The sequence below is a fragment of the Condylura cristata genome, unplaced genomic scaffold (assembly GCF_000260355.1).
Source record: "Condylura cristata isolate star-nosed mole 26May11 unplaced genomic scaffold, ConCri1.0 scaffold00016, whole genome shotgun sequence".
NCBI classification, from domain to species: Eukaryota; Metazoa; Chordata; class Mammalia; order Eulipotyphla; family Talpidae; genus Condylura; species Condylura cristata.
In genome coordinates, this window is record NW_004567117.1 from 41,188,184 (window position 1) to 41,203,503 (window position 15,320).

Sequence of the window (15,320 nt, forward strand, 5' to 3'; positions counted from 1 at the left end):
CACTGTTACAATGACAGACTTGAATCCAGCTTAAGAATAAACCTAACTCAGCCGTGTCTACAAACAACCCAGTTCTTCATATTACTATTTTGCAAAGAGCTAATTTTTTATAATAATTTATTTTTACATCGTTTTGTGCATTTTTCCATCTCAGTTGCAACCCCCTTGGGCTTCCCATCATCAAAGAGCTAAATTTTAAAACAAACATATTCATTCAATCACACAGTTCTCATTAACTCTAAAATAATTTTATGAGAACAAAAATGTTCATTTCTATTATTTTCTCCTCTCGGGTGAAGTTGCCGTTTGTTCATGGAGTTCAGGCCTCCCGGGTCTAATAGCACATAAACCCACGCAGGCTCGCGGTATGTTTTCAAAAGGTATTTTGCTGGGTTTCTGCCAAACTAGCTTGGAAACCGCTGGCTTTCAGAATCCCTCCTTTGGTTTTGGTGTTGATAAATCTGCACCATACAGCTCCTTCTGGAAACCGCAGGTGCTTAAGAGAGCACCCACCGAGGAAGGGGGGTAATGCACCATCCCGGGACCACCGCAGGCCCCAGACCGGCGCAGCCTTCCGTCGAGGGGCCGCGCGGGGCGAGCCTCGCCCACTACCTACGCCCCGGCCCACTAAGCCCCGGGCTCCCGGAGCCGGCAGGGGAAGCCCCGGCCCCCTGGGGTCCATTCCCCAGGAGGAGGCGGGATGGCGGCAGGCTGGCGCAACCGGCTGAGTCACCCACCGGAAGAGCTGCCCCAAATTAAAGCGATCCGACGGCATTCGCCAAGCTGGAGCAGCAGCAGCAGCAGCAGCCTGAGCAGCAGGATCAAACTCCAGGTACTGAGCCGGGGCGCGCAGGGGCCCTGGACTCCCCTTGCTGACCCGCAACCCCGGGGGAACGCGGGCTGTGCAAGGCGGGAGGAGGCCCGGCGGGAGGGAGCCGGGGCAGCGGTCAGGAGCTGGCCTGGCGGAGCGGCTTGGTTTCGGGGCGTTAGCCTCCTGCAGCCGGGCTCCTAGGTGAGGTCTCCCGGGGGCTGACACCCCGGCACCCAGCGGGGGGCACCCGCGACCCCGGCCCCTGCTGCGAGGGAACGCCCGGACCTGCAGACGCAGCTGTCCTGCGATTGGCCAGCAAAGGGGAAGTGGCTGTAACCCGAGCCCGGGGGTGGTGGCCAGAGCCCGGAGTGGAAATTTTCTGGAGGTTGAGTGGGAGGACGCGCAGCTGCAGGGCGAAGCTTCCATCCGCCCGCCGGGATTGCTGTGGGCGTGGGCAAGCTTCTGGGAGGCGCTGGGTCCACGCACCTCCAGCCACCTCCAGCCAAATACCAGTGCCCCTGAGAACCAGCTTATCCGTTCTCTTCCCGCCTCCCTCCAACCCGCCTGCCTCCTCCCTGGGACAAGCAGACACGCCCTCTCTGCTCCCCAGAGGTCCAGTTCCTGGTCTTTCTTCCCTGACTGTCTGCAAGACCGACCGGACAATGGGGAGTCAATGCAGCCTTTCTTCTAGTATCTCCTGGAAACTGGATGCTGATAACGCATCTATGCTTTACTGAAAATCAATCTTTGTGGTGTTTTGATGGCACCGTTGACTTTTGACATGCTCCCAAAGCTACTCTTTCTTACTATGTTGAAATTCATTTTTTTTTATTTGTTGGGCAAGATCCATTTTGTTTCATGACCCAACCCTCCCAAAAGCTTTAAGGGACAGGTGGGTCACCTCCCTGGCTGGGGATCAGTAGGTCTGTCTGTTGTGTTCCTCATTCTGTCTCTGGTGATTCCCCCCCCACTTCTGGCCTGTACCCAGTTCTTGTATGCCTTGATAAATAAATCTTAAAAAAAAAAAGCTGTAAAGGATAAAGGAACCAGGACAGTGAGCAGGAACCATGTGGGGCCGTGCTGATGCTGTCCAGAGAGAGGAACGCTTTGCAAAGACACAGGCCTGGCGCCCATCGTGAAACCTCACTTAACTGACTCCTTGGGCGTCAGTGGGGCTTTACCCACAGGCCGCTGACTTAGGCACCGCTGATTCCCAGCTCCAGGTCTGTGTCACTGGTTCGCTCTCTGCCTGCTAGACCAGCGAGGGGTCGGCCGGGACACTTCAAGCGAGTCCTGCAGTCCTGGAGCTCAGGAGCCCAACAGCTACACTTGTCCGGGGCTCCAGTGTGCAGCTCATTTCCTCGCTTCTTGTGTTCTTTGCTCCGTGGACACATGTCATTCTGACCCCCACCTTCCCCCTTCTCTCACTCTGACCCACCGCCTCCCGCTTATGGGGATACTGTGGTTATAGCATCTGTGCCTAGAGAATCCCAGAGACTCCACATCTCAAGGTCCATCATTTCATCACATCTGCGAAGTCCCATTGTTACAGGGCAGCCTAGAGTGGACTGGGCCGCCTGTCTGTGGGGCCTCACACACACGCTCACAATTTGGTTACACTGCAGGGGCACATGAAAGGGTCAATAACGGGTTTATTTACAAAAGGGGAAAGGAATAGGAAACAACCCAAGGGAAGAGAGCGGGGTACAAAGTAAGTGGAATACCTTACGGCTAGGCCGACTGAGCACACAGAGTCGCGAGGTCAGGAGAGCTGCTTCCCCAGCAAGAGCGAGAGATGGAATCTCACCCTATTTATCCCCCAAATGTCCCAGAATTCCTGCTAGCTCCGCCCTCGGGTCCTCACAGTTCTCTCCCTGGTGCTGCTGGGAGTTGTAGTTTCCAATCACTGTAGTAGGGGGTAGAGTCCAGAAAGCTGGAGTAGGGGGTGGAGTCCACAAGACTCTGCAGAGTTCCTTTAGGACATCCTTCCCCTTAACCCCATGAATGTGTAGGGTGACGCAGACAGTTTGGGGGACTCAACCTGTCAGCTGCAGGGCGAGGATGGCGTGTTTGGTGATGGGCTTCGTGCTTTGACACAGGCCTTTCCTCATGGATGACCTCTGTGAAGCAAATGGCACTTTCGCCATCAACTTGTTTAAAATGTTGGGGGAAGAGAACCACTCAGGAAACATGTTCTTCTCTCCGCTGAGCATCTCGTCTGCCCTGGCCATGGTCTTTCTGGGGGCCAAAGGTAACACCGCTACCCAGATGTCCGAGGTATGTGCCCTCACGTGGGAAGAACACGGGTTAGCCTCTTTCTGCTTCTGTCTCCCGCCAGCAGCTGGAAGTCCCCTGGCTTGGGGGGGGGGGCTGTGGGGGAGGGGACTTGTGTTGCCCAGAGTACAGACCTGGGCAGGCAGGTGGTGGGGAGGACAGACCGCTGCCCTTGGTCCTCCTGGGAGAAGCAGGTTATGGCAAAACTGCATTTTTGCTGAATAAAGGGAACTCTAAATTCTGCTCCACCAAAGGCAAAGCAGTTCAGCTTTCTTAACTGTTAAACAGTGGCTAACATGGTCTTGCACATGGAGCTGCAGCTGCATACAGAAAGCGCAGTAAGTGGGTCAGGTCTAGCTTCTGCCGATGCTTTCCTGGAAGCAGAATGGGACACAGATGTGGCCTCATCTCCTGGCGTCACCTAAAGGCAACATAATCTGGCCCGTAGTGGGTGACATGGGAGCTCAGTTACGAATTACATCGCAGGTCAGAGTCTGGGGAAGCGACCCTGAGCCTCCCCGGTCTCAGTTTGCTTGGCTGTCTGGTGAGTGCCCCACAGCTGCCACCTGCAGCCACTTGCCACTAACGCAAGGTGTGGACCCTGTGCCAGTCGTCCTGGGCGTCAGGGGACTTCCCCGTGGCAGTCTTGCTAGTCACGAGGAGGGCAGCTTTGCACTGGGGGTGATGTCAGATGCAGGAACAACTCTAAGCCCCACTGAAATCACTGGTCTGGAGAACTTCCCTGTGACATTGCTGATGAAACATTTTTTATATGAAACACTTTTTTCAGTTTTTTTTTCCTGCTGGTTTTGTCATGGTAGATTGCTTCCGAAAACCTGTTTGTTTTGCTCAGTCTCCTGCCTGAGTTATCACGACTGTCCTGCTGCAAGATAACCAGGATTCCCGAGTGGGTAACCCTTTCAAGGGGTGATCCTCTGGGACCTTTGGCAAGTGGGGACAGAGTGGCTGTCCTATCTGAGGGGTGCTACTGACATCTAGTGGACAGAGGCTAGAGTTGCAGTAAGGTACCCTGCCTCGCTGAGGATGGTCCCTAGGATTCAGCATCTGCCCTCATGTCAGCTGTGCCCAGTCCGGGAAAGGCTGGGGAGGCAGTCAAACCAGATTCTTTTAAACTGGGGTTCTCAGGGATTTTCAGCACAGAGATTGGTTTGCAGACTGCTGCTTGGTGGAGTGAAGCAGCGGCTAGCAATGGAAGTCACTGTCCTTGTCTCTGTCCACAGGCCCTTTGCTTGGGTAAAGGTGGAGATGTTCATCGGGGCTTCCAGTCTCTCCTCACAGCGGTTAACAAAGCCGATGTCCAGTATGTGCTCACGACTGCCAACAGACTCTTTGGAGAAAAGACGTGCGATTTCCTTCCCGTAAGCAGTTCCCACACTGGTGACAAATGGAAAACGAGAGAGCGATTGCACACTGCGTTTTAAGTTGTAGGACTGCGTCTGAAGGCTTTTGCACACCCCTGTCCTGATGCTGCGCGCCTCACCCCACAAGTGGCCTGCACCCCATGGAGGGTGCCCTCCATGGGCTCAAGTATTGTGGAGCTGATTCTGCATTTTCCGCTGGCCCCGTCTTCCAGGAGAAACACGGTGGCTCCTGGGGTCCTTTGCTGAACATCCTGGTCCTTGAACATTACAACTGGGGCATCCTGGGATCACAGGAACCATCCTTTGCCTTTCTTGGTTTCTTTGCTCCTTCTTTTTGCATCTTCTGCAGAGGCTGAAATATTTGCAAACACGAGATGAGAACAAGGCACCAGTTGCCAGCCATATTCTGTCTCAAACCAAGTTTTTGTGAGTGAGTTATTCCTGGGTTTTAACGTATAGCAAGCCGGGCCCTTCCCGACTTGACCCAGCTTCCCTTTCAGGACTCACTGCTGTCGCTGTGTTTTCCCTAATCACACACACACACACACACACACACACACACACACTATGATCTCGGTCTTATCACGCTCCACTCCTGCAGGGCCTGTAAAATGTCAGCATAATCAGGTTCACCAGGGACTCTCAATTATCCAACAAATGTGTTTTAGACACTGTCGTTGGTGCTGATGGTGCAAAAAGTGGGTAGGTGAGTTAGCCTGGTGCTGAGGACAGCAGGGCCTTGTGCGGGCCGCTGTGCGTCTGGTGCCACGTGGTGTGACCCTCTGGTGCACCTGGTCACCGAGCGGCCTAGGAGCCTGCAGCCCGCATCACGCCTTCACCCTGGGGTGCGGCGCGGGCCAGCTCTGGCCCTCTCGGCCTTTGCATCTGTTGCATGAACAAGTCTTCAGGGGTGTTGCTGCTAGAAACACGTTCAGAAGAGCAAGAGGCCTTTGCCTGGTGGGACCGAATTGTCTGTTTCCTGCAGGCTTTTAAGGACTCCTGTCTGGAGTTCTACCACTCGGAGCTGGAGGAGCTGCCTTTCGGTGAGGACGCCGAGGGCTGCAGGAAGCGCATCAACGACTGGGTGGCCCAGAAGACAGAGGGTGAGACAAGCGGTTTCGGTTTCAATTGCATTTGAGGCTGGGAGGTGGGTGGAGGGGGACTGGCTGGGCAGAACCGCCTCCCTGCTGCCTCCGGGCCTGCTTGTGTGTTTGATGGGGCTTCAGGTCCACAGTGAGGTTCTGTTATTCCTCCTGGGTTTATTGGCTCATGAAGCCTGATTGCTAAAAATACCTGAAGCTGGTATAAGGATCTCAGAAAACTCCCCTCTGGGCCCTGCTGGAAAATTCCCGAAAGAGGCTGCTGGCAGCGGGGAGGGGAGGGTGTTGCTTTGCTCAGTTCCACCTCACCCGGACAGGTTTCTGGCCCCTCCCAGTGCCAGTGTGAGCGGCTCTGGTTTCACCCACCTGGCCTGCCTCCTCCTGCCTCCCAGCTGGGCTGTTTGGCTTCAGAGAGGCAGCTTTCCTTCGTTTTGCTCCAGATGCTGCTTGCATCAGAATCACCTTCCTCTCACTGGAAACATTTTTCCCAGATCTTGAATAGAAGGCAGAGACAACAAGCTTGTAGGAGCATGTGGGAGCATATACCTAGTGTGTAATCTAGCATCTTCCAGAATGTGGGGGAGTTCCAGCCCCTTTCTCCGCGCCCCAGTTTGGCAGTCAGGATTACCCGTCAGCCCCTGGCAGCAGCCAGGGCCTGGTCATCACACTAAAGCCATAGAACAGGGCCTGGGAGGTGCTGCTGGTGCCTTTGGATGCCCAGGGGGGCTGTGGGCTCCTGGGGAAGCAACATGCTTCCACACTCACCTCTCTGGACCCTTCTCCCCTCCCTCCATAGCTGTGCAGCCCCCTGCTGACCACCCACAGTTCCTCGCAGCCCCCCTGCCCCCACCAACACTAGGTAGGCCCACACCAGTGTGGGCCTCTTCCCCAGAGTTCTCTGGCCCCCTCGCTGCTTCCAGGAAACCACCTCCCCAATAGCAGGTCTGCGCCCCCATTCTCTCCTCACACAGGTGAGGTCTGGGGGTGGCAGGTGCAACATCTCGTGCTCAGGTCAACTTCCTGTTGACACTGACAATGACCAAAGAGGACTCCAGTTGTCACAAATATCCGAGGTTGCACAGGACAGTCTCACAGGGATTATCTACCGCAAGCACCAATCTGGCGTGATTGAGAAATTACAGTGCGAGGTGGGAACCAGGGTTCTCGGTGATCATCCCCGCTCAGCCACTGCCACCTACGTGATCTTGGCAGAAAGTCAGTCGGCTGTCCTGAATCTAAAATTCCATATTTGCAGTTGAGGGTGAGTGATTCTTGGCCCGCCAGTTCCAGATGGGTATTGAAGGGTGAACAGTGCCTCTTGTGTGCAGGGTCCTGACCCTAAACGGCACCACCCTGGCCAGCGGGACGGGGTTCTGGCTGCTTTCAAGTAAGCCAAGGGTGCATGTGCCAAGGAGATTTGGGTGGAAGAATAGCTTTTCACTCCCAAGTAGCTATAAACTTTTCTCATATTCGTTACAGGAAAGATTTCGGAGATCCTGGGTGCTGGGAGTGTCGGCCCCTTGACTAAGCTAGTGCTCGTGAATGCTATTTATTTCAAAGGAAAGTGGGACCAGCCATTTGACAGAAAGCACACCAGGGGGATGCCCTTTAAAACCAGCCAGGTAGGGAAATGTTTTTCAGACACGCTTCTTCCTGAAAGCAATATGCTGGAAAATGGAAAACATAAATAAATTACTTTCTGTTGCCTTGATCCTTAATCTATTTGTGAATGTGGTCTATGCCCCTGTTGAGTTTCTCTAGAGAAGGGAGGAGAAATGCTAAAAGAGTTTTTATATTGATGGTTTTGTTTTTGCACGCGTGGTCAAATTGATCTCCTATGCCTGGTGGTATTATCTGGATTGAAAGACAATTTCTTCTAAGCTTGGTGTTAAGTTTGTTTGTATTTCACTCTGTATTTATTTCCATGCCTTTTTGTAATGTCAGTGACAACCATGCCTATTTATTGCCTTAGAATGCATGGCTACAGAATTCTAAACACAAGACAAGAGGTGTTAGTAGATGTGACGGGTAACTTTACTTTTTTCTTATTTTTGGGCCTTTTAAAAATAAAATTGCCAATATAGATTTTAGGCGTACAAAATGACCATTTGATATACTTAGTCAAATCATTATTTTTATTACTCTGGTCAAGTTAATTATCTTCTCTTTGCATGGTAACCATCTCTGGTATTGTGAAACCACCTAAAATCTACTGTTAGCAAATTTCCAGTGTTGTTAAATATAGTCACAGATCTCTAGCCCTAAATGCCTAACATTAAAGTCACCTTTTCCATTCCCTTTTGTATATGATAATGGCTGGTGCTCAGTAGACATTAACTAGGAATTTGACCCCCATCCACTTGATAACAGCATGCATATTGCTTAAAGATTTAAAAATCTCAAATATATTTGATGCAAGTTTTATAAATGGTGGACCTGCACACCTTGTTAAATTTCCCTTTCCAAGAAAAACAGTCACATTTCAGAATAAAAGCAGAAGTCCTTCTAGCCTGTTCTTTTTCAGCCAGATCCTTCAGCCCAAAGGCCTGACTATTGGCTAATACTTCTCCTATATGTGTATATATTTAGGAAAGGTTTTATTTATTTTTGTGTAGAAGAACTAGAGAGCAGAGGTGAGAGGACTCAGCAGAGTCAGAGTGGGGAGCAGAACAGGTGCATCTACTGAGATACACTGCTGAGGGGAGCAGTGGGCCGGTCAGGAGAGGTCTGCTGCGCCCTGCGGGTCACCTCCCTGGCCAGGGATCGAGCTCAGGCCACAGCAGTGATCTCGTGATAGCACTGAGATTTAACCCCTAGGCCACAAGACCTAGGAGAAATCATTTTTTAACTCTAAGGTGTACCTGTCTGTTCATCTTCTCAAAAGAGAAAAACACAGCTTTTCCCAGACACAACATTGAACACCTTTTGTCTGTCACTGTTCATCAGTCTGTTCTCTCACCTAGTAAACACTTGATTTGCTGGGACAGCAGCAGGTTGTACTCAACACTAATATGTAATAAAGATTTAAAATTCTCAGTAGAAATGCACAGAAATTGCTATTTCTCTTGTAGGTGCTTCAGGGTTCTAGAATTCGACATATCTCATCTTCAGTAAATCGTGCCCATGTTTTCATAATCTGATATTAATTGCATATTTTTCTAGGGACAAAAGACAGTGCAGATGATGTTCAGGCAAGCTCTGTTTAACCTGGGCTACCTGGACGAGGTGCGCGCCCAGGTCTTGGAACTGCCCTACGCGGGGGAGGAGCTGAGCATGGTCATCTTGCTCCCGGATGACGATGCTGGTCTCCATGAGGTGAGACCCTGGTGGGGCCTGGAGTGTGGCTGAGCGACGTGAGCACCCCCATCATGCAGGGATCAGATAGCATGCTAGGCATGTGGGAAATCAGCTTTATTTGCAATAGACTGGCAAGGAGGTGAGAGATCACCTTCGATCTTCCTCTCTGAGAAAGAAAGGAAAGGAGGGTACAAAGGTTTGCACTTGTTCTCAGGCTGCAGAGCATTTTATTTTATTGACTGAAGAGTGGGTTAGGGGCAAAGAAATGAGGACCTGGCTGAAGTTCATTGGCAAGGCACAGGGTACCGGACACGCGAAGTCTGAACAGGCTTTTCTTCAGGTGAGTGGTCTGGCTTTCTGTCAGCAGCCCCCTTTTGTAATATTTGCTGATTGCTTGGTGTAAATAGTGAACTGATCTCACCAAAGGTTTCACACTTGACTTGCCAGAGATACAAGCCAGCACCAGCCCAGCAGGGCACAGGTTGCTGAGGGTGGGCCGGCCTGATTTCCTGGTTTCTCTCTGGACCCAGGAAGCTATTGGCATGGGTTGAGGATGAGACCTGTGATGGCCACTTAACAAGAAAACTAGGCGAGACTGGGAATAAAGCTAAAGTCCTAACATCTGTCGAGGGAGAGAGGGAGAGGCAGACTCGGGCTCCGGGTGGTAACCGGAAGGCGGTAAAGGGAGAGATGCGGGTAAGGACCTCCCCACCCCCACCCCTGCTTCATGCATCGCCTTCCTGTGGAGAGCTTAAGTGATGGGTCTTTGAGGCTTTGACACTCGTAACCCCAGGGCAGATGGAGGGCACATAGGGGTGGCAGCAACACCTCTGTTGAATCCCCCTTTTTTAGCTCTCCTGGCCCAGAAGTCACCTCGCCTTCCTGTTCAGATGCCCCTCAGACCCACCACTCACCAGTCAGTCATGATTCACACTCTTTGTCTCGTCGTCAAATAATCCCCAACTCACAATAACGTGTGTCACCTACAATCAATTGGTTGAGAATTTCCTAACCGAAACATTTTTAAATGAACTTGGTGCAGAAAGTTTAAGTGAGGTTTTCTTGTCTCTTGTCTCAAACACCTTATATCTTAGGTGCTTTCTGTGAGAGGTGTTCTAGCATCCACAAGACAGGGAAAGGGGAGGCTTTGAGGCCAGCTCGGAGTGTTCCTTGTGGACGAGATACTCTGGGCCAGCCCTCGCCATCTTTGCTGCATGTTATGGGTGGGGGGCACAGGGAGTGGGGGGCGGAGCCGCCGGGCGCCTTCATCTAGATGTGGAGATCTGACCTGTCATTATTTCAGGTGGAAAAAGCACTGACCTATGAGAAGTTGCGAGCCTGGACAGACCCAGGGAAGATGACCGAGGATAAAGTTCAGGTTTTCCTTCCTCGACTGAAGCTGGAAGAGAGTTATGACCTGGAGTCTGTTCTTCAGAGTTTGGGGATGAGAGATGCGTTTGAGGAAGTCAGGGCAGACTTCTCCGGAATGTCGGCCAAGAAGAACGTGCCGGTGTCCAAGGTTGCACACAAGTGCTTTGTGGAAGTGAACGAGGAGGGCACTGAGGCGGCCGCTGCCACGGCCGTGGTCAGGAACTCTCGGTGCTGCAAAATGGAACCCAGATTCTGCGCGGACCACCCCTTCCTTTTCTTCATCAGGCACCACAAGACCAACAACATTTTGTTCTGTGGTAGATTCTCTTCTCCATGAAGAGCTGCAGCGCTGTGTATACATTCCTTTCCCTCCTGCCCGCCTCGCCCTCGCTAAGCCTCCATGGGGCCCAGTTATCCCAGGAGTTGAAGGCCACAATAAAGTGTCAGCTCTTGGGGTGTTTGTGAACATTTTACTAATTATTCCACAGCCATGGGGAACCAGGAGGCTCAGATGCGTGAGGTTTGGGGTGCAGAGGGTCAGATGCGTTCTGGGGTGTTCCCGGAACACCTCTGTCTCTCGGGTCCTGTCCTCACCCCTCTGTCACATGGCCAACTCGCCCCAGAGTCTGTGCCCCTGGTTCGTGGGTGTCTTCGGAGGGTGTCAGGGACTCGTAGCCCTTCCAGTTGTCTGTGCCATGATGATCTCGAAGCTCTGTCACCCCACTGACTGCCAGGGTAGGCTCAGGGTAATACAGAGCAAAACCTAGAGCCACCCGGGCCTCAGACACAATGAATGTGTGTCTGGCCACGTCCGTGTCACAGACAGCCCCCGTGTCCCTCACCTCACTAGGAGAGGTCTGTCGCACCATGTGGATCTCCTCCGGGGCAGGCGGGGATCAAACTCTTGCAGAAGTGGCTTTAGCTTCTTAGTGCTGTACTTTAACCTACTGCACCTCCAGGGAGGACCCTTGAATTTTTATTTTGTAACTGTTTTTCAAAGACTGGAGTTACCCTTTTTGATGGAGCCAACTTTATCAGTCTTGAACTCTCTTAAAAACGGAAATTAGATTTTATAATCTCTAGATTTTTTTTTATTAAAATCTGTAAATACAAAAAAAAAATGACCAAGATCAATAGCAACTTTCACACAAAGTTGGTGGGAGCAGAAGCTGGTGGTAAAGCCACTTAGCAAGACAATTGACATTCCTGTGCATTTTGTATGTTAAACATTTGTACACAGCCTTACCTCTGTCAGGGCTACCAGACAGTCAGCTCAGATTAAAAACATTAGAGAAATTCTATGTTCAGGGAATATGCAAACGAATGCTCCTAGCAATGTTGTTCATCATAGTCCAAAAAACCTCAAACAACAAAAACAAGGAGAAACACTGAATTGTCAAAATGAATAAATCATGTTGCATTCATACAGCAGATTCAGGGACACCGTCTTGCTCAGTTCTGGGCCCATCCACAGTGTCAGCACCTTTCAGAGAAAACACAATATTACAGGTGTCTTCCAGAGGCTGAACGAATGTGTGCAGCACATCATTTATTAGGGCAAATGAGATCATTTCCTCTAGTCACAGCTACTGGCATTGACATAATGCTGACCCAAAATAACAAGCAGCAATTGCATTTGCTTTAGACAATAACATGGCTATTGCATGTATAGTTGCATATATAAAAGCCTAAGTAAACACATATATACAATTATATATAAACACAGATATAACCATGTATGCAAATACACACACACACATATAAGCACATACATGGAGAGTAAAGGTATGGGGAAAAACAAAAGAATTATTAATACAAAATGTAGGATGAAATGTAAGAGCATTAAATCCAATACAGAGAATGAATATGATAAAGTAAGTGGGAAGCTTCTAAGTTATTCATGATACTCTTAAGTTGGGTAATGGATATTAGATGTTTATTCAACTTCCCATTAACCTGTTAATCTTTGAATATATGTGTGCATGTATGTATATGTGTGTGTGTGTATGCATAGCTATCCATTGTGCTTTATGCTGATACATCTCAGTAAGAAATTTAGCAAATGAATGGAGAAATCATGGCATAATGTGATCTGATAAGAACTACAATCAGCTAAGAGACATAACACTGTGTTATAAATTTAATAATCATACTAAATGCAACTTTCCTATTAAAAGACAAAAATCTTTGAAGTTGAAGATGAAAAACAGCATTTTGCCAAATGTGGTTTCCAATCAGCGTATTTCAAACTAAATGAAAAAAAAAAATGAACAAGATATATCTGGAAAATTAAAACAGGACAGCAGAAGTCAAACAATTATATCAGGAAATAAGTTTAAATGGAAAAGTGCTGTCATTTGATAGAGAAAAAGTTACAACTTATGGTGGAGATAAAATCCAAGCTTTAGGGCCCTCCCTGGTGTGCAAGGCATTGCAGGGCAGAATTATGAAGCTGGCCACAGCCTTCAGCACGAGTTTTATCCCTGTCCAGGGAGTGACCCGCACGGTGCAGCAGAGACCACATCTCTCTCCCCCAACACAGTACCCTTCGTCAGCCGGCCTGTTCTGCTCCCCACTCTGTCTCTGGCGAATCCTCTCGCTGCCCCTGCACCTCTGGCCTGTACCCCAGTTCTGCATGCATGAATAAAATAAGTCTAAAAAAAAAAAACAAGCTTTAGTGGGCTTCTTCTAATACTGAACAGATGAACATAGAAGAAAATAAATCTCAAAAATTTGATGTAACTCTTAGATTACACTGAATTTTACATTAAGATCTATATTGCACATTGTCACATCTCTGAAATGGAGACTTTATGGACTTGTCATTGTTTATACAGTGCTTGTATTTTGTCACACCTAGACTTTTTTCACTTCAGTTTGGTCCTGTATAGATTGAGGATTGTCTTACATTTTCAAAGGTGGTGTTATTATTTGTCATTAAAAAAAGTTATTGTGAACACTAAAAATAACTGAAGTGAAATAGTGATATTAGAGCAGCAAGGACTTAGGTTTGGAGGAATGAGTGAGCTTCCCTATCTTCTCGCAAAGCAACGATTATGACTTGTAGAACATAAGAGAAGAAATTGGGCCGTAGGATTATCGCCCATTGCAACATAGGAACTTGCAGAAAGGGAATTAAGACTCATGTGCTAGTGTTTGGTGAATCTTGTGTACTAAACTTCTCTATGCCAACAAACAACACTGTGATTTATATATATATATATATATATATGATTTCAAGTCCTAGCACAATTTAAGAGTCTGACTCTGAATAGGTTTAAAGGTTAATGTAGGTTAACATTACTTTGTAATTTATTTTATAAGTATTTAATTTTGCATGTGGACAAGAATATGATGTAATACAAATATCTACAAATATATCCAAAAGAAATCTTTTCATATTACAAAATAAAAAGTAAAGTAAGAGAGAGGATTGTACCATCAATTCAACTGGCAAGGCCTTTCTTTCCATAGTGATACATGAAATAATAATGCATTTTTAGAGCTGAGGTCACTGTAGAATTGATGAAGTTCACTTCAGTCTGATTATTTCTTCCCTTGCTATCTAAGAATGCTCACACACCAAGCGTGGGACTCCCTGAACTGATACCTGCAGCTCAACTTCCTCTTCGTACCATAAATCTTGAGAGAGCTCCTGAGTGTTTTCTCCTAGTCCCTCTGTTGACTTTGTTGGAAATGATGTTTTAAACTTCACAAACATACCGTTTGAATTATTTGGATCATTCCTTCTTTTCTTATTTAAGTGTGTGTCTGTACTTTTGTGCACATGAGCTTGTGTAATAACTCCTTGAATTTGCTAAAATACAACTTGGAATATTTCATGTTCTTGGCTAAATTGTTCCTTCCAAGTCAATTCTTCTTAGTGTTAACATTAATCCTTCTGTAGTCAACCAATGTCATTCTTTAAAGTTCCTTGGATGGTTTCACTCATAGCAGGAGCATAAGAGATGGATGAAAACAAAAACAAAAACAAAACAAATTGTAATAAAATAAAAACAAAGTCAATGAACAACTATAAACTGGTGACATTTTAGGGGTGGAGAGGGGAATAGGATATAAACTGGTGGAAAGAAAGCACGGGACTATGGTGATGGCACGGGGGAAGTGGTGGTGGGAATCCATGAGGATGACAACTGACATAAGAAAAAATACAAAATGAAGAATGATGTAAACAGATAATAATAAAATCATAAATAAATAAATAAAGTTCCTTCAGCATTTTTTTTTAAAAAAAGATTTATTTGTGCATACAGAACTGGGGTACAGGCCAGAGATGCGGAGGGTGAGAGGATTTACCAGAGACAGAGTGGGGAGCAGAACAGGCAGATCGACGAAGTACACTGCTGAGGGGAGCAGCGGGAGGGTCAGGAGAGGTCTGCCGCGCCCTGTGGTCACCTCCGGGGCAGGCGGGGATCGAACTCGTGCGGAAGTGGCTTAAGCTTCTCAGTGCTGTGCTGTAACCCGCTGCGCCTCAGGGGGCCTCCTTGAGCATTTGAAGTATTGCTCCCTCAGTGTTACTGCCCGTCTGGGAGTTGTGGTCCCCACCAGTTCCCCAACTTCTCCTTTATGGATGATTCTCCTTTGTGAATGCCGAGCTGAGTATCCATCCATCTCGAAGCATCCATCATGCTGCTTTTGAACACAACCTAAACCTTCACTCCTATTTTCACTGGTATATCCTCCCCACCCCATAATCACTAACATAGGGTGTTCAGAAGAAAAGGAGGTGAGCACATGTTCTTTATTGTGTAAGGGAAGATTGCTACTTGTGGGATATCACCTTGCACCACCCCTCTGGGATGGTGGAGATTATAATGATGAACAAGAGGGCTGCAAAACAAGATCATTCCAAGCCTTCTAAGTGCTAGGAAAGGAAGCTGTGGGTGCTGTGAGGGTGGCCTCACAGTAGCAACAAGGGAGAAGACCTCTTCTAGAAAGTACCATTTAAGCTCTATTTGTAAGTAAGAGTAGCCAGGAGGGAGTTGCAGGGAGAAGAAAGCATTGGCACAGATTCCTGGGAGATGCTCGCTGAGTGAGAACTGGAACAGTGCTTTGTGGGGTGTG

General features: G+C 48.5%; 1 protein-coding gene across 1 annotated transcript; it reads left to right on the forward strand.

Annotated features, from left to right (window-relative positions):
• Positions 1–156: 156 nt before the first annotated feature.
• Positions 157–10,689, forward strand: LOC101636592 (serpin B8). Its single transcript, XM_004683960.2, has 7 exons — positions 157–832; positions 2,911–3,088; positions 4,327–4,464; positions 5,453–5,570; positions 7,047–7,189; positions 8,730–8,882; positions 10,168–10,689. The coding sequence occupies exons 2-7, from the start codon at positions 2,921–2,923 to the stop codon at positions 10,570–10,572; spliced, it is 1,125 nt and encodes a 374-aa protein (XP_004684017.1). The 5' UTR covers positions 157–832; positions 2,911–2,920; the 3' UTR covers positions 10,573–10,689.
• The last annotated feature ends 4,631 nt before the right edge of the window (positions 10,690–15,320 follow it).